Source organism: Pongo pygmaeus, chromosome 10 (genome assembly GCF_028885625.2).
Source record: "Pongo pygmaeus isolate AG05252 chromosome 10, NHGRI_mPonPyg2-v2.0_pri, whole genome shotgun sequence".
NCBI classification, from domain to species: Eukaryota; Metazoa; Chordata; class Mammalia; order Primates; family Hominidae; genus Pongo; species Pongo pygmaeus.
Window position 1 is genome coordinate 124,408,093 of NC_072383.2, and position 20,102 is coordinate 124,428,194.

General features: G+C 42.5%; 1 protein-coding gene across 3 annotated transcripts in view; it reads left to right on the plus strand.

Moving 5' to 3' along the window:
- Positions 1–19,896, plus strand: part of TMEM132B (transmembrane protein 132B) — a 522,146-nt gene extending 502,250 nt beyond the window's left edge. For all 3 annotated transcript variants that reach the window (XM_054444267.2, XM_054444268.2, XM_054444269.2), the window contains 4 exons: positions 5,220–5,425; positions 11,583–11,853; positions 13,335–13,526; positions 14,459–19,896. In XM_054444267.2, the coding sequence (XP_054300242.1) occupies positions 5,220–5,425; positions 11,583–11,853; positions 13,335–13,526; positions 14,459–15,604 (1,815 nt within the window). In that variant the 3' untranslated portion in view covers positions 15,605–19,896. The remainder of the gene's footprint in view (positions 1–5,219; positions 5,426–11,582; positions 11,854–13,334; positions 13,527–14,458) is intronic.
- The last annotated feature ends 206 nt before the right edge of the window (positions 19,897–20,102 follow it).

Here is a 20,102-nt window from a genome sequence, read left to right on the forward strand (position 1 = left end):
TTTTATTATAAAGCAATGTAGTTGCAAAAGTGTAATTTGACAGTAAAAATATTAACCTCTAAAGGCAACTTTCCCAGGATGACATTTACAAGCCATCTCACACATGCTCACAGATTAACATGACACAAATCATCTGTTTTCAATCTCCACGTTCCTGCCCTCAGCTCTTCTTATATTAGGATTGACAGCATTTGGTTTTCGATGTTCCTCTTGAGGCTCAGAGACCCCTGAAGGTATCATTTAGATGAATGATGGGAATCTGGCTCTGATCTTTATTTTGCTATGTCTTCCTGTCATCTCCCCACATCCCTCCTTCCCCTGCCAATAAAACACACATGTACCTCATCCATAGAGATCTTAATTCTGAGTTAAAATGCCAAATTGACCACTGGGAATCCAAGGCCTCACATTTATCAGCTTTGTTCTTTCTGGTCTGTCTTCTCTCATAATATATGAAATCACTTTCACTTTTCTTAATGTCATTACCATGATAACCTTGTGTAAGTCACCTTCTTTGCCTTGTTACAGAAACACACACTACTGATGGTAGTGTACAGAAATGAATGGGTCTCAGAGGAAACAGTTGTGACATATTCATTCACACACTCAGCATCTATTTATTGAATAACTTCTATGTGCCCAGCACTGTGCTATTAGCAGAGACAGCAGGGAAAAGGAGAAAGGTCCATGTTCTGAAGCAGATTACCATCAGGTGGGGAAGATAGATAAGAAACAACCAGGAGCATTACAAGAGTGGTAATTATTGTGAAGAAGTACATTATATAACAGAGCAATCTGGTGCAATTAATACAGTGTAAGTGACATGATATAAGCAATAGGAAGAGTCTCAGTAATGGAGCAATGTTGTAAATTCAGTGTACACAGTATCACACACAGCAAATTAGATACAGGAAAATAGTGACCAGAGGCGGGTGCCAAGTTTAAATTAGGAGTGGCTCCAGGAACACATTCTGAGGGGTGGCATTTGAGATGCAGTCCTATGTCATTTATAATCCTTTTGGTGGCAAGTAACAAAACCACATAGACCAAGATGGCTTTGGCCACAAGAACGACAATCACCTGATAAAACGCCTCAAAGTCGGGGGGTCCAGGTGGGCTGGTCCAGCGGCTCCTCTAGGTCATCAAGGGCCCGGGTTCCTTAGCTTCCAGGGTCAGCCTGGCCCACGGCTGGCTCCCTCAGGGCTCTGGGATCCCTGCAGCAGTTCCTGTCATCAGCTCCTATGTGACAACATCCAGTGGGAGGAGGAGGTGCCACTTTCGGTGAGTCTCTTTGATCAAGGAGATGTTTCCCAGAAGCCCCAGTAGCCTTCTCACAGCTCACTGGCCATAGTAATAGCACATGCTTTCCCCTAAATCAATCACTGGCAAAGCAGATGGGGGTTTAATGATGGATTAAGGGAGGCCTGTGGTGAATGGAGGGCAGTGGATTTCCTGAAGAAAACCTTATTAGTATTAGAAAAGAGGAAAGTGTATGTGTGTCGGGCAGAGGTGCTGGTGCATAGTTGATTGGCCAGTAGAAAACCACTTATGAAGGACATCAGATCATATCCTCAGAAGACCATGGCATGGCCTTGGGATGGGGCTAAGCCTAGGAGAGCTCAGGGGAGCAGTGAAGACACATGAAGAGGGGCCTGTGCCGGGTAGGGAGGGTGTGTAAGGTGAGGCCAGAGGAGGCAGGTCCAGGGCATTAGGGCCTGGTAGGCCCCTGTAAGGCGTTTGGATTGTATCTGGTGTAGCAGAAGAAGTTCCTGGAGAGGACAGAGGTGATCCAAGCAGAGGAGACAGCCCCGGGCCAGCAATCAGCAGTCAGGTGCTGGCTCACAGTGTTAGACACATGCAAAATGCTGTGCAAGAGGCGGTCCCTTTCTCTACGCTGGATTCAGTACAGGTAAAATGAGTCTCATGGCACCCACCTTGTGGCATTACTGTGGGACTTATTGTGTTGAAAGGAGAGTGTTGCAGCAATGAGGTCCTGTACAAGTATGAGCTGTCCTATTCTCATTATTTGAGATAGTTATAAAATCCCTGTGAATGCTGAGTTAGCGAGTACTGAACCTTTGCTTGTAGGAGAAATAGACACACACACACACACACACACATTTCTAATAGTCTATAATCTTCTATTACAAAAGAAATATTGAAGTTTGGAAGTGTTAGGTGATTTGTCTGAGGCTGCCTCACTAATAGGTGCCAGAGTAGGGGTTCAGATTCTGTCCTGCTGGATCCAGCACCCAAGCTGAAGCTTCCCACACGGTGCTCCACTGCCCCCTGTATTGTCCAGGCTCTGGTCTTTGAATGAGAGCTGAGACAAGAAGGCAGAGCGAGTACTTGCTTGACCTCAATTGGGGATGTGTGCATGGCAGGTGGTTCAAAATTTTCCCCTTTCTGTGCAATTCCACAAATGACCAAAAAGGCACTGCAAGTACTGACTATGGGGTTACAAATAACTTTTAGGGAGTAGATGAGTTTGGAAATATGGAATCCACAAATAATGAGGGTCATCTGTAATTGGTGAGACCATGAAGTGAGAAACTCTGGTTTCTGTATATCTAATATATCCTTTGTACATTGTTAGATACCTCAAGTCTTAGTACTCAGTATGATTAGCCTTATTTGTGCTGTTTTAACTGAATTACTTAAAATGGAGGACATACACTTTTTTAAGGGTATCCATATCCCAGGAGAAAAAACTCAAAAGATAGTCAACATAAAGAATTGCTAAGCCCTCTTACTTTGTTATGTTTTTAATTAATTTATTTTTTCTATATGGGCTATACATCACTTCCTAAAAGATTGGGCAGGTTTAAGACTAGTGCTCCAAAAGGATGCAGACAGTTACATTATTTCATTCCTTATGAACATAGAAAGGGTCTCACAGTTTCCAAAACTGGTGTGTTCTCTCCAGTGGGATGTGATTCAGAGTGATTTGAAGTATGATTGGGGGTGGTTGGGTAGCAGTAAACAAGGGAGAACCATAATTTTCCACAAATGCAAGAGGGTTGAGGTCTGCACTACAGAACATTGGATTTAGAAAGTTCTAGCAATAGGTGATAACCACCTGAGCTAGGGAGAAGTGAGAGCAGAACTCCCCAGTGCAGGTTTCTAAATCATAGGGGACCTCAATCTCTTTTTTTCTGACCAGGGTTGGGGGGACTTCATTCTCTTGAGGTAGTCTGCATGCCACAGGCAGAACAAGCAGTGAGTTCAGGGGAAATCAGAGGTCTTACTGAGCCTTCACCTTCTCCTAGTGCAATGCTTCCTTGGGAAGGCAGATATTTCTCTATAATGGGGCTTCCACACCTTGAGTACCTAAATGGATGGCAGTCAGGCTCAGCATTGTGTCAGCATCTATTAAAAATAAGAACATGACCCTTCACTCCATTTTCTTCTCTGACTTCTCTGAATGGAGATCTTGTTCTGATTATTCTCTTTACAGTCTTGGGCACAATGAAGCAGATTTAACTGCCTCAAACATGCTCTAAAATACAGCTAATTTGCTTGCTTCATTGTTGTTCTTCTCTCTCTTTTTATAAAATAAAGCAAAGAGAGGGATAGAAGTAGATTCTTTTTTTAATTTGAAAAGTTAAAGAAATGCCATATTCAGCTCCCCCTGGAATTTTGGGGATGAGAGACACATTAGCTATCAGGCCTAATGGTAGCTCTATCTACTACCATCTTAGGCCTGGAAGGAAAAATACTTTGGACTGCTAAGTTCTGACAGGATAGGAAAGGGGCTCCAAAAATGAACTTAGCCAGACTCCAGTATCTCTTCAGCAATCCTTGTTCATTGCTGTGTGGACTGGGATTATCAAGTCAAAGTCTCAGTGATTTCAGCAGATCTCCCAATGAGTAGCCTATGTTAATTATACTTAAGGATTCCTAAAGACGTCATTGGTGTTGAGAAGTGGAAGTGACAAGGATCCATCCCTGTGACTGGGGATGCAGGGTGAATCTTAAGTGTCCCATTAGCTGTTTTCTCCTTGGTTTCCATGTCGAGCTACAGTGTAGGGCTGTTGGGTGGCAAAAGGCTGATTTCATTTCCAAGGAAGCACATTCATATTAGTGCCATTTTTTTGGCGGGGGGTGGGGAGGTGGTAATTTATCTCAAACAACTTGGAAGTTTACTCTTGAAGTTTGGAAGTGGGCACTTCTGACATTGTTCTTGAGCCATTCATTTGACCATGTCAAACAGGCAGTTGGGCACGTGTGTCTGGGGCTCAGAAGGGAGGCCTGAGTTGTAGTTACAGATTCAAGTGAGGAAGAGAAGCAACAAGAATAAGTCCTAGTTTCTGGCTTGCGAAAGTGGGGCTGTAGTGGCTCCACTAGTTGAGATGGGGGCCCTGCCAGCAGCCCAGGCTTGACACTGCCCCTCAGCAGTATGAATGCAAAGGTTACACAGTACTTTTTATTTTCTGTCCTCTGCTCATGAAATGATTTGTGATCCCTCTTTCTTCTCTCCACCTAGATACATAAATACATTTTCCTCATTGTCCAGGAAAGTCGCAACAATTTATTTGCTTATCCTGAAAATGCGAAGTAAAATAGGGACTTAAATGGTCTAATGCTCAACCTACTGAAGCATGCACATTAGAGAGGCCAGCCCCAAGTGCTGAGTCAAAAGACCATGGTGAAATGCCACATTCATCCTGCAAAATTATAGCTGAATGGGGCAAAAATAATTATATCCATGTTTCTAATGCATTTCACAACTATTTTGCCTACTAGGATTTTAATCTAGTGCAAAGCTCTCCTGATTTCTCAGAGATCCTCAGTATGGCTTGAATAATGTGCTTTTTCAGTAACATAAAAACCTTTTATGCATCTTCAGATATGGTGCAAGAGTGAACTATGAGGCACCTGGGGTTTGATTAGTGATCGTTTGAGTACATAAAAAAGGTAAGATAAAGAAAAACACACATACACACAAAAGGCAACAGAGGTTATATAACTCCATTAAATTATGGTAATGGTTTTACTTGTCAGTATTTTGTAATACAAAATAGTTTTCCTGTAGTCTATTTGTCAGTATTTGTCACTAATTAGTGCCTACAAATTACCTTTTGTACAAGTTCTGTTCATCGGGTTGTTTTGGTGTCTAATAAATCAGAGCTGCTGCAGTTCATGAACTTTCACTGTTGTTGGTTTTTGCTTGTGTTTTTCCTACTGATGCATCTCAAGGTTCTACCTCCTCCCCAAAGGTTTCCAACAACTGTGATTCCATTTTTGTGAATGGGAAGGAAATGAAGAGCAAAGTGGACACGATTGTGAACTTCACCCACCAGCACTTCACCTCCCAGTTCGAGGTCACTGTCTGGGCGCCCAGGCTCCCCCTGCAGATTGAGATCTCAGACACTGAGCTGAGCCAGATCAAGGGCTGGAGGATCCCGGTTGCTGCCAACAGAAGGTGAGGAATCAAAGAGAAGGCTGTGGATCCGATTTTCCTGGGGCCCAGATCTTTGTGGGAGGCAAACTGACCCTCAGGGACTCAAGCCCTTGGGAAACAACATCCACGGTGGGAAGCGTGGTCTGGGCTTTGGGTTCAGATGGATCTGACTTGAGTACTTACTAGCACCTTGACATGAGGAAATTATAATGAAGATGATAATAATAATAATAGTAACAACCTCATAGAATAGTTGCTAGGATTCAGTAAAACGAATGCAATACATAACAAGCACCTAGCACAAGATGTGGCATTTAGGACATAGCTATTTTCCATTCCCTACTCACTTCACTATTGTTCATTCCTATGTTATTCACTCTCAGTTCCCCTGCTTGTAAATGTCAGCCTTCCTCCATGGAGCACAGTACAGTGGTTAAGACCATGGGCTGTGGGATAAGGCTGCCTGATTTGTTCTCTGCCACCATCCCGCGCCAGGCAAGACTCTTCATTTTATTGCCTGAATTTTAACCCCAGCTTTACAACTTGTACCTGTGTGACATTGGACATGTGATTTAACCTATCTCTTTCTCAGTTTCCTCATCTATCAATTAGGGATGATAACATTACTGAAGGGTTGTCCCAAGAACTCAGTGAATGGATACATACTATAGTAGACAGTTCTAAAGACGACTCTTGCCTGTAATCCCAGCACTTTGGGAGGCCAAGGCAGGCAGATCACGAGGTCAGGAGATCAAGACCATCCCGGCTAACACGGTGAAACCCCGTCTTTACTAAAAATCCAAAAAAATTAGCTGGGCATGGTGGTGGGTGCCTAAAGTCCCAGCTACTTGAGAGGCTGAGGCAGGAGAATGGCCTGAACCCGGGAGGCAGAGCTTGCAGTGAGTAGAGATCGTGCCACTGCACTCCAGCCTGGGCGACAGAGCGAGATTCTGTCTCAAAAAAAAGGTAATTGTCCCTCCCCGTGATCCCCATCTCCTGCTTCTTCAAACACTAATCTGGTAGTGCTGGGAGGAGATTTTACAGATGCAACTGCAATCCCAAATCAATGGACCTTAAAATACAGAGATTAGCCAGGTGGTGGGACCCAACAGATAAGCCCTCTGAAAGCAGAGAGTTCCTGCCAACTGGTAGCAGAAGGGGGAGTTGGGAAGATTTGAGGATGAGAACAACTTGGTGATGTACTGCTGGCTTTGAAGGTGGATTGAGCCACTTGCTGAGGAATGTGGGTAATCTTTAGTAGCTGAGAGCAGCCTCCAAATGACAACCAGCCAGGAAATGGGGCCTCAGTTCTATAACCTTAGGAACAGAATTCTGCCAACAACCTGGCTGATCTTAGAAGTGGATTCTTCCCTAGCACTTCCAGATAAGAGACCAGCCCAGCTGACACCTTAATATTGAACCTGTGAATCTCTGTGTAGAGAATTCAGTTGAGCCTGCCTGGATTACTGGCTTGCAGAACTGTGAGTGTGTTGGTGTGGGCATTGTTCTAAACCATGAAGTTTGTGGTCATTTGTTATGCAGCAATAGAAAACTAATACAGAGCCTGTTGCCCAGTGGTGGAGTGTAGCTGTAACTCATACTTCAAATGTGAGCGTGCCTTTGGAATCAGTGAGTGAGTGGAGGCTGGAAGATTTTGAGGAGCATAATGGAAAAAGCCTCAATTGCCTTGAACAGATTGTTAGTAGAAACATGGGTGTTAAAGACGTTGTACATGATGCATGAGGATCATTGTGGAGAAATCCCAAGTCTCCTTACAGAAAGCCGAGATCATTGTGGACAAATGGGAAGTAGAAATCTGAACTTCAAAAACGCTGCCAGTGAGGGTTCAGGGGGAGGTGAGGAGCATGGATTCTGGTTAGGTGGTGACAGAGTGCTTAGCAAGATTGTGCCCTGCAGGTGTGTGGAAAGCAAGTGGGGTCAGATAGTTAGCTGAGGAGAAGTCCAGGCAAACTACTGAATGTGCACTTGGATTCATCTTGCTGCCAATAGCAGAATGCAAAAGGAGAGAGAAAATTTTGGAAGGGCTATGAGACAAAAAGAAACAGGGACCTGATGATGTTGAAATTTTCAGTATTTCCAGACAGCAAATGATGAAGAAATTTTAAGAGATTCACTGTCAGAAAAGTGTGCTTTAAACAAAAGGCCAAGGGTGGATCTCGAAAACCCTTGCTGAAACTTGAAGGGCCGCTGGGGGAAGTGATACTGCCCTGCCTGCCTGCCTGACGTCTTCCAGCCTCCACCCAGCCCAGGGAAGTGCCCTTGTCTCCTATGGGCAAACCCAGAGGGATTCAAGTGGGATTCCTGCTTCACTGTGGGAATCCACAGTGCCAGGGGAACAAAACAGACCAGAATAGCACCTGAGGGCTCTCAAGGCAAATTTTCATTAGAACCTAAGTGCACAAAAGTAGGCTAGGACATATGCACTAAAACAAAGCAAATTTAACTACAACAGATTTCAGCTGCACCCAGGTTTTCCTGTCATAATGTACAAAATGTCCAGAATATAACTGAAAAAATTCACTTGTCATACCAAGAATTAGATAAACCACAACTTGAATGAGAAAAGACGATCAACTGATGGCAGTGCCCTGATAAATCAGATGTTAGAATATCTGACAAGGATTTTAAAGCAGCCATACCAAAGGAAAAAAGAAAAGCTTTCAGTAAGAAATTACAAATAGCCTTGGAACCAATTAAAATGGAAAATATCTCATCAAGGAAACATTACTTATAAAAAAGAACCAGATGTAAATTATAGAAAAATATAGGAAACAGGGGGAACAAAAGCCCTCAATAGGCTCGGCAGTACAGTGGAGATGACAGAGGATAAAATCAATGAACCTGAGGACAGACAATACAATTTACTTAATCTCAATAACAGAGAAGATAGGCTTGGGGGAAAAAGGGAACGGAGCATCAAGGACTTGTGGGACCATAACAAAAGATCTAGGATTCCCGTAATTAGAATCCGAGAACAAGAGGAGAAAAGGTGTCAGGCTTAAAAAGTATTTGCAGAAATAATGGCTGAAAACCTCTTCAATTTGTCAAGAGACATAAACACATAGTTTCAAAAAGCTTGGGAAACCACAAACATGATAAACCCAAAGAAATCCATGTGAAGACACATTGTAATTAAACTTCTGAAAATTAAAGACAAAGAAAGTCTTAAAAACATCCAGAGAGAGGTTATACCAATTTGAATGGCAATGAATTTCTCGCCCGAAACCACGGAGGCCAGAAGGACTTGGCACATTTTTCAGGCACTAAAAGAAAGGAGAATAAAGACATTCTTAAATGAACAAAAACTTGGAGAGTTTGTTTCAGGAGACCTACCTTTAAAGCATGGCTAATGGAACAGAAAAAATTATAATGGAAAAGGATTTGGAACTTCAGAAAGGAAAGAAGAATGATAGAATGAGTAAAAACACTGTGAAATAGGATAGACTTTCCTTTGCATCAGTTTTTTACATCATGTTTGGTATTCAAAGGGAAAATTATGACATCTGATGTGGTACTTAGGACAGACAGAAAAACATACTTAAAACAATTGTATTCTTAAAAGCGGTCGGGGTAATGGGACTTACAGGGAACTAAGGTATCTACACTCAAAGTAGCTTTGGTATCATTAGACTGTAATAAGTTATGCTTGTATGTTAATAAGCTCTATGTATACCATTGCCAATTTCCTGGTTTTGATATTTTCTTATAGTTAGGAAGATGCTAACTTCAGGGAACTGCGTAAAGAGTATATAAAATCTCCTGTTTTTTTTTTTTGTTTTTGTTTTTGTTGTTGTTGTCGTTGTTGTTTTAGCTTTTAGTGAATTTGTAATTATTTTGAAATTAAAAGTTTAAATAAACGAATAGGATACAATCTGTCCTAAAATAACAGGATTGTTTTGTTTCATTACTACAAGATTTATAAAATCTCATATATTCATTGACCATTGTTATGATACTGCCACATTTTAGTGAAACACAAGCCTAGTGGTCTTCTTCTTAAATTTTACCCATTAATTTAAAGGAAACTTCCCATTGCTAGTACAAATGGTCAACTAGTGTCATTTATCATAAAATAAATTTAACCTAAAATTATTGCAAAGAAAATTAAACAATGTTGTTAAATTCTGAGTAGACACTGTTGCCTGCCTATGTGAGCTTGTCTTTATTAACTAATGGAAAGTAGTTAGTTCCAAGAAGCTTTAAAGACATCCTAGCACAGAACAGAGACATTCCCTGTGACATATTCAGAAGGATTGGAAAATAAAATGGGAACAACTTTTCAGTATGTTATTCATTTTTTTTTAATTGAATGCTATGTTTCTTTGCCACCTAACACCATCTCTCTTACTCATGGAGATATTCATTTCTTACTTTGGGAAACCAAAATTGTTACGCTATTGTGCTGGTGAAAATTTTTTCTATCGTTTTATAAATGGTTCTCAGACCTTTCAGGGAGGCGGAATGTCATATAGTAAAGAAGGTGGGTTTCAGAAGTCAAATGGAGCTGTATCCAGACCTGCTAATTGCCAGCTATCTGGGCTACATATTCACCACTCTGAGCCTGGTTTCTTTATGCAAAAATAAGAACATGTTTCATAGCTGTTAAGAAGATGAATGGACTTAGCTATATAAAGGAAGGGGACACACATGATGGGGCAGCTGGTCTGGCTGTGTGGGCCCTGCCTTGGGAGACAACTAGCTGTGTGGCCCTGGCTGAGCGGCCGCACAAACCATGTCTTCGTTTCCTCTTTGGTAAGATCAGGGAAATAATTCAACCTCGCTCTTTGGGGGTGTGTGAAGATTACCTGAATTAAATATGCACGGCTGTTGTGTGCTGCGTGGGCGATGGATGTCCGCTCTCATCCTTATGTAAGCACGTGGAAGAGGACAGACAGTAGGTCTAATTCAGCATGGATGAATCACTCCCCTTCTCCCCTGATGGAATCCCCAGGCACTGAGGGCACAGACTGGTCAGTAGTCACCAAACAAAGCACTCTCATAAAGGGACACAAGACTGCTACTTCTTGAGGATTGGCTTTCTCAGGGTGGATTGTGGACAGGTGGAGGTTAGAGGATAACAGGTGCCAAGGAGAGAGGAAGGGCCAGAGCCAGAAGGAAGGAAGGGAGAAGCCGGGACAGGCAATAGGAGAGACACATTTCAGATGTTTTAGCAGTAGCATGAGCAGGTTTGCTCACAGAGCAGTGATTTTAGATTAGGGTAGGACAGTGGAAGGAGAGGATCCTTTGGCAAACTTTAGGGCCATAAGCTCAGGAAGCTGCTTCTTTCTGTACAGACTCGAGGGCCTCAGCTGATGAGGAGGTCGGGTGTTAGAACCATCCACTGCTGATGGTTCCTGGTTGGTCTGGGGTTCCTAAAGGGCCATTTCTGAGGTGTCATCATACTTTGACATACTTGGTCCTCATGTGGAACTATGAGAGAGAAAAGGGGGCCAGCTGTTCCTATGTTCATTTCCAAGGTGAGGTAGCTGAGCCTGTGAGAGGGTAGAGAACTTGGCATGAGGTCCAATGGGAGGAGTCAAAATGAATCCAAACAGCAGTTCTGACTCATATCTTAGGTTCCTCCATCCCACAGGGGAATGATTTTAAAATTACCAGTTTCCAGGACACCAAGACCAGAGCCTCAGCCTCTGTCTGGGTCAGGGAGGCAGGAGCTGCCCTTGCCATTCCTGTTGCAAGCACAAAGCACATCATCCTCACCAAAGTGTGCTTGTGGAATGAATGAATGAAGAGGGAATGGATAGATGGCTGAGCAGGTCCTGCAGGAGAAAGACCATTTCATTTCATTCTGTGGGCTCACCTAGAATCTGAAAAACAAGGGCATGCAGAACTTCTTTTTTTTTTTTTTTTTTACAATATCACTTTTATTTATGTATTTATTTTTTAATTATTATTATACTTTAGGTTTTAGGGTACATGTGTGCAATGTGCAGGTTAGTTACATATGTATACATGTGCCATGCTGGTGCGCTGCACCCACTAACTCGTCATCTAGCATTAGATATATCTCCCAATGCTATCCCTCCCCCCTCCCACCACCCCTCATAGGTGGGAATTGAACAATGAGAACACATGGACACAGGAAGGAAAACTTCTTAACAATGAAGACTTTGTTCTGTTTTGATTCCTTGTGCTCCAGGCCTACCCGGGAAAGTGATGATGAGGACGATGAGGAGAAGAAGGGACGAGGCTGCTCCCTGCAGTACCAGCACGCCACGGTGCGTGTCCTCACCCAGTTTGTGGCCGAGTCACCTGACTTAGGGCAGCTGACCTACATGCTGGGCCCCGACTGGCAGTTTGACATCACTGACCTTGTGACTGAGTTCATGAAGGTGGAGGAGCCGAAAATCGCTCAGTTACAGGACGGCAGGACCCTGGCTGGTCGGGAGCCGGGAATAACCACGGTGCAGGTACACGCCGCCACGCCTTGCCACTTTGCCCAACACCACTCTGTGTTGATGAGTGGCCAGGTAGATGCTGTTGTGCAGATGTGTGTCTCTGTGAACGTGTGCACGTGGACATGCATATCAACGTGTGTCACTGTGCATGTATTGCATCTGTTTGTAAGAGAATCCTGAGAAGCAATAGAGCATTCACCAATTTTAATACCTAAACTCAGATTAATTTTTGTATTTTAGAGAGTTCAGAAAAATATCTAATCCCTTTTACCAAGAAGGCTAAACGAAACATGTAGTATAAATAATCTTTTCCCCAACATCATACTCTCCATTTTGTGTATCACCAATAGAAGGTGGTTGTACTGCTGAAAGCTAGTTTTTTTCCTCCTCACCTTGAAGTTTAACCATTTAGTTCTATCATACCTTGTACAGTAGACAAAAATTTTTTAAAATATAATAATCCGTAGCTATTCTTTATCATAGTGATAGTTAAATTATTTTCTCGCCAATTTGACAGGATAATTATGCAGAAATGGTGCAGAATATTTCCTTATACAAACTTAAAATGTTTCTGCTCAGAGTTAACTACGTCAGATTTTATTGTAGCCAAAGCTATATTTTTGGCAATGCTGGATGAAACATGGTATGTTCTGTGTTTTCTATTTTTGTGTAACAAATTACCACAAACTAGCAGCTTATAAAACACCCGTTAGTCAGCTAATATTTCCGCAGGTCAGGCATCCGCGTGGGCCTGCTGCATTCTGTGCTCAGGGCACCATGAGGCTGAACTCCAGGTCTTGGCTGGCCTGGGCTCTTATCTGGGAGTTTGGGGAAAGGCTTGGCTTCCAAGCTCCTTCAGGCTGTTGGCAGAACTTAGTTCTTCGTGATTTTAGGACTGACCGAGGTCCCTGTTTCCTCGCACTCTGTCAGCCAGGGGTCACTCTGCTCCAAGGCCACCTGTATTCCTTGTCACGTGGTCCCTTCCGCCTTCAGTAATGGCTGGATGGAGTCCTTCTCACACTGTGAATCTCTGACTTCCCCTTCTGCCCCCAGCCAGGAAAAGGTCTCTGATTTTTAAGGACTTATGTGATTACATTGGGTCCACCTGAGTGATACAGGATGCCTGCCCTGTTTTAAGGCCAGCTGTGCCATCCTAAATATTAGTTGTTGGGAAAATGTTGCTCTTTGAGTACCTAATATCAGTGGACAGTTTTTTATTATTGCCTCTTAATTAAATCGAGATTCTCTCAGAAAATACACTGCTATTATCATGACAGAAATCAGAGGAAAGTAAATAGACCAAGATGATCTTTATAAAAATCTTATAATTGTGAAGTGTGATTGAACAACAGCATAACACTTTCCTAACCGGTTCCCACAGGTGCATGCATTAAGCCAAGGGCTGGGAGAGCACTTTCTTGGGATCCCCAGTTAAGGGATTCATGATGCTCATGAGGAGCAGAGATGCATGAGTCTCCTTGCTGACTTTTCAGGTCCTCTCGCCGCTGTCTGACTCCATCCTGGCTGAGAAGACGGTGATCGTCCTGGACGACCGAGTCACCATCGCGGAGCTGGGAGTGCAGCTCGTAGCTGGCGTGTCTCTCTCCCTGCAGCCACACCGAGCAGACAAAAGGGCCATCGTCTCCACAGCTGCCGCCATGGATGTTCTTCAGTCCCCACAGCAGGTGAGTGTCCCAGGGGCCCTGTGTCCCTGGTCAGTGGAGACGACTTCTCTCTCGGTTAGCACATCCCACGAAGGAGAGCAGGACAGCCCTCATGCCGAGGACTGGGGATTCTTGAAGCTTCTTGCTTCTTATCCAGGCTGCCCTGTCTCCGAGAAGAGTATTCAGTGGCTTACACACATTTCCTCTTATGTGCTTTTCCACGCCAACCACATCCCCATACACCATTTGCTTTGCCCTGGGCTTATCTGTGACAGGCACAGCCTGCTGCTAGACTGTGACCAAAGGATCACGTGTTTTCACCTTTGCCAAAGCAGGTGGTTTTTGATACTTGGAAATTCCATTTCAGCTACTTAAGCATGGCTAACAGGCACCAAATTGCTACTGTTTACAATAATTATGGTCAACTCTAAAACGTCCTCCCATCTCTAAACTTCTATAAATTATTTCTAAAGATACCAGAGCCACTGTGCCATTCAAGCCAGCCAGCCTCACCATGCATCTTCCCGAGTCCTTCCAGCCAGTGCATGTTTTGCTACGTCACCACTGACTTCTTAATGAAGAGTGTTCAAAGTGATATTATCTTGAGCAGTAGCCTGATTTGTTGCACCTGAAACTGATTCAGATAAATTGCCTGATCTTTCAAAATGTTTTTAAAAAGGTCAAAGTCAAATTCTATTGTATGTATGTAATAAATTAATTTGTGGTTTAATGCAGTCGTTAAAGTATATTATTTATTCCTTGTACCAGTGAGGCTACAACACATTATTGATGCCGGTTCAACCAGTTCAAGGCATAACAAGAACTGTTCAAGATTATAAAACTATAGAAATCTTCTCCTTATATTTAAACAATTTATATAGGAAATTGTACTTATATTTTCAAATTTGAAGGAATCTGATTATAACGTAATGCTTTGGTTTCATTTTCCTTAGGAAGCAATAGTAAGTTCTTGGATTTTGTTCAGTGATGGTTCGGTGACACCTTTAGACATTTACGATCCTAAGGATTATTCTGTTGCTGTCTCATCATTGGATGAAATGGTGGTGTCTGTCCAGGCAAACCTTGAGTCCAAATGGCCGATTGTGGTTGCAGAGGGTGAAGGACAAGGGCCTTTGATTAAGTTAGAAATGATGATAAGTGAACCTTGTCAGAAGACCAAGAGGAAGAGTGTTCTTGCCGTGGGTAAAGGAAACGTCAAGGTCAAATTCGAACCAAGTAGTGATGAGCACCAAGGAGGCAGCAATGATATTGAGGGCATAAATCGGGAATATAAAGACCACCTCAGTAATTCCATAGAGCGCGAAGGAAACCAGGAGAGAGCAGTCCAGGAATGGTTCCACCGTGGCACACCTGTTGGCCAAGAGGAAAGTACCAACAAAAGCACAACCCCCCAGTCTCCCATGGAAGGGAAGAATAAGTTACTCAAAAGTGGTGGTCCAGATGCCTTTACAAGCTTCCCCACTCAAGGGAAGTCACCGGACCCCAATAATCCTAGTGACCTCACAGTGACCTCAAGGGGGCTAACGGACTTGGAGATTGGCATGTATGCCCTGCTCTGCGTCTTCTGCCTGGCGATTCTGGTCTTCTTGATCAACTGCGTGGCATTTGCCTGGAAATACAGACACAAAAGGTTTGCTGTGAGTGAGCAGGGCAACATGCCCCATTCCCACGACTGGGTCTGGCTTGGGAATGAAGTGGAACTTTTGGAGAACCCTGTTGACATTACACTCCCATCTGAGGAGTGCACAACCATGATAGACAGGGGCCTGCAGTTCGAGGAGAGGAACTTCCTTCTGAACGGCAGTTCCCAGAAGACTTTTCATAGTCAACTACTCAGACCCTCTGACTATGTCTATGAGAAAGAAATTAAAAATGAACCTATGAATTCTTCGGGCCCAAAGAGGAAGAGAGTCAAGTTCACTTCCTACACCACCATCCTCCCAGAGGACGGCGGCCCATACACCAACTCCATCCTGTTTGACAGCGATGATAACATCAAGTGGGTCTGCCAAGATATGGGGCTGGGGGATTCACAGGACTTTAGAGACTATATGGAAAGACTGCAAGACCAGATGTAAACTCCTTTCTTATGTTTGTATTCACCTTTATGCCTTCTGTTTTTTGAATGCTGAAGCAGTGAGTTTGATCAGCAATAGGGGATGATTTAACAAAGTTTGATTTGTGGAGGTCTGGTGGGATTCATTTCCAAGCAGGTAAAAGAGGTCTGGAGAGCTATAGAAGCTGGGTTTTAAGTCTGGAAATGCCTCTAAAACAGCCAGATGTGGGGACTGGAGAAATTCTAAGACAACAGTTTTATGGACTGCCTGGTACGAGCTCAGTGCAAATGTATTAAACCTGACCCCACAGACATTGTTAGTCATCTCGTGACAAACGGCCATGTGGAATTAGAAAAGATTTGGGTGTTGATTTTTCTATTCCTAGACCTTTTAAAGCACAGTGGACACTTATTGCCCCTTGGCCTGAGTTCAGACATACATGAAAGATGACTGAATGTAGCTATCCTGATTTGTCATGAGCGCTGCTCATTATTTTTATATACATTTGCACCTGCACCTGTTCCTTTGCCCTCTGGAATTCTTTTTGAAACATGAAGAGAAGAAATTTCAGTCTTTTCCTTGAGCTCTGTTTGATTTACACATGAGTTTTCTTCCCTGGGATTTGCCATGCCATGTTATTTCCTGGGTCTCCATGCAGGATGTCAGGTTTTTCCAGTTTTCTGCACTTCATCATCTAGGGATGGTATCCAAGAAGCTTATTCTCACTTTGTTTTTCCTTCCTTTTGTTGTTGAACTTTCTTATATAACACTGGGACAAAGGGTTTTACTTAAAATGTTAATATACAGTGAGGGAGGGCCATCTCTTTACAGTTTTCTACGTGAAGTTTCAAAAATTTGGAGAAAAGTTGTCAATCACAAACATTTATTTTTATTCTCTGCTTGTTGAAAACTCATGGGGAACTCCTGGAGTGCATTTCTGAGGGTAAAAAGGCCCCAACATAGCTGTATTTATACAAGTGCTTTGTGGCCAACACAATTTATTATCCAAACTGAAGTCTTAAAGTAGAATTGACCTACACAGAAAGGAAATTGCCTAGGAAATAGATGCAGATTACACTTTCCATTTTACTAGAACAAAAGTTTTTTTTTTTTTAATAAGTGGAATGACATTTCAAGTTAGCAATATATAGAAATCCATCCATACAATGACAAAAAAAAAAAAAAAGCTCAGTCATGACTCTGGCAGAGATAAAACATTGACAGGGTGTGCATTTGTGGAGAGAAGCAGTGGGTTTCCCCCCAAAATCCATACAAATAAATGACTATTCCAGAACTCAAGAAGCAGCTATTATAGAAAAAAAATTAAAAACCACAGCTATTGAAAAATCAAAATGGCAAGAGAAAAAAAGAAACAACTCCTGCATAATGTTTAAATAAAAATGTTATTTTAATAGCATCATGAATGGTCTTAAGGCAAAAATTTCAGATTAGCAAAATGTGATGACATATTTATTAAGATTATATTATTGGAAATGTAGACACTGGACTAGTATGCCTCATTATGAGCTTTACTGAGCCATCTGCATCTCTAAGAAATATAATTTTAAAGGCCCAAAGTATGAAGGATCTGCAGGAGGTCACCTGAAGCAGTGCCCTGACTCCAAATGGCTGATAACTGAGCTAATCCAAGGAGAGGCGTTCAGTTGTTCTCTTATTAGAGATTTCCTTGGATGGGAACATGGCAACACAGCCTCCTCTAGCCATGACGTGGCAGCCAAAAAGTTCTTCCTGTATCTCTGGCCCACAGGACTGTAGTGTGTTTGTGAACAGTGCTGAAATTGCAAGTGATGTAGGCCTGACCTCCAGAACCCAGTGTTCAGTTAGTTCTATAAAATGGGGCTTAGGAACCGAAGCTGGTGAAGTTCCAAAAATAGTTCAGTTTGATGGGATAAGGAAGCGAGGAGAGCCAGGCATTAGCTGCAAAAGGAGCTTGCAGAGAGATGGCTGACACTTTATGGGAAGATTCCTCAGTCAGCCAAAAGCTTTTCAAAGAGTTTGGTGCAGAGGTAGCTCAGAGCCAACCATACAGGACCGAAGAAAGCTCATGCACTGATTGACACATAGCTATCCAGGTGAGTCGGCTCCATTGCTAGCATTCCAGAAAGACTGGGAATTCATTTCTGAAAATGAAGAACCTCCGCTGAAACGGGGAGGAAATCTCTTACACACGTACAGCAGGGTCCTGCCCACTGGTAAAGTGAGACTTTGGGTAGGGGGTATAACTGGGGAGGAGGTGAAGGAAATTATCCCTGCCATGGAGAGTGTTATTAAGGAACATACAAATTAGAGCATTCCCTCTGATGGCAGTGCTTGACAGGGTGCAGGGAGCAAACTGGGGAGCGTTCAAACATGCCAGTGGTTTCTCAGCAGGGCTGGAAACTGGCCGCAGTCCTGAAGATGCTTCTTGTGATAACCTAGAGTCACCCTGAGTGATACAGCTCCTGTGTAGCCACCTTTGCTCCTTTGTGTTAAAACCCAGTCAGTTCAAAATAACAATCAAATGGAAGGCCATGGGGGAAGGGTTCCTTCCACCATGTAACCCACACCCAGATGTATATAAACACATATACATACATATACCCGTGTGTGTGTGTGTGTGTGTGTGTGTGTGTGTGAATACTGAAGAGCCAGACAACAAACTATTTAGTAAGAATCAACAGTGACTGTCAATTGTTCTCAGATTTGGCATGGATACTATTTCTCATGAAAGAATTTCATTAAAGTATTTCCTCCTCTAAATATTTCCTGAAGATAATAAACCATGGGTTATAGCAACTTGTTTTCCAGCTAGTCAATATACAACTATTAGGCGCTGTGCCCCAAAATATCTAAAATGGGGGTAAAGACATAAACTATTAAGCCATGAAATCTAATTTTCTGGGGACCATGCATTTGCCTGGATTTTCCAGGATTTTATGGCTGATAGACCCAAATTATTAGTCTTGATAAACAACCTGAACCAAACATTTATAAAGTCCCTTCCTCTCCCATGGGAATGGAATGCTCAGACTCCCGCTGAGGGAGACATCAGCAAGCCTCTTGAGAAGGCACCAGACAGTGAACTCTGTGCTCACATGAAGGGAGGTTCAGGCGCTAGACGACCAGCGTACGACCTGGAACCATTGAGGATTGCAACCACTGCCTCCAGGGTCCAGATGTGCTGCAGTAGAGGCCAGAGCACAGGAATCAAGAAGCAGCTGCCACACCAAAGAACTGTTGCTTAAATACACAGGTGTGTTGCATTTGAGAGAAGGCAAGAAGAAAAGACAATAGAAGGTTACCCTGGAAAAACAACACCTAGCAAACCTCAGAATACTCCATGTGTCCCAAGAGAAGGAATAATTGACTTCCTAGCTGTTGTATATTGCACACTGGCCAGGATAAATTCCCAGACTATAATAATCCTGAATATCTAGACAGAAGTTTCTATTTATAAAGTCATGCAGGGGGAAAGTTGATTAATATTTGTCCCATTGCCACATCTGTAGACTAAGTAATTTGTAACTTGCTAACTTTTAAGTTTTAGAATGTCCACCTTTGTGCATTTTGGTAGCATTCTTGTTTCATTATTTTAGAAAGGGGTCTTCCCATTACTGGGATGTCGGGGCCCTGTCAGAGAACTATTAAGGCTCTGTGAGGGAACTATTCAGTCTCACGGCAAGGACCACAGAGCGTGGTTTCATCTGAACCCTACATGTCAGGGACACCAATGTGTTTTCTACTCTAGTTACCTAAAAATGGTCTCAATTTTCCATTTCATTCTCTGTAAATGACACAATAGATGGTTTATAAACTCAGCAACCCTCCCCTTTTATTAAAATTATATATGTGTGATGTAATGCATATCACCTGTCATGTAAAGGGACGGTATGGATGGTGGAAAAGTTATGCTAAAATATGGATTGCAGATATTTTTGTATGTAATATAGGCAATATAATGAAACACCGAGTTTTTTAAAGTGAAAGCATGCAAAATTGTAGCTTTTAAATGTACAGACATCCCACTCAAAAATATCTAAACTGATAGTGGGAAAAACATTTGAGACCTAATAACAACATGAAATGCACTGAATTTGGAATTCTGGCCTAGAAAGGCTGTGGCTTATGTTGGGATTGATGATGGAATCTGCCAGAACATTTTCATCTTATTCTTCTTGACTTTTGGATTTTTTCATTTTCTTTTTTTCTGGAAATATTTCGGAAATAAAGTGACTTCATTTTTCAGCATAAAGGTATATTCTAACCACAGGGTAACACATCGTTTTTAACCTGAAAATAAACATTTAAACATTCTTCAGTTGTTTCATTGTTTTATCTGCATGTTCCCTAAAGCAGCTGTATGGTTGGCTATAATATAGATTTATTTTTTCTTTTCAGCCAGAGATTTTGATACCCTTGATGCAGTAATAAATGGACATCAAAAGAAAACATTTCTTAAAAGTTGCCAACATATTTTACCTTGAAAACATTTCTTATTTGATATCCTAGTAGGCTGGGG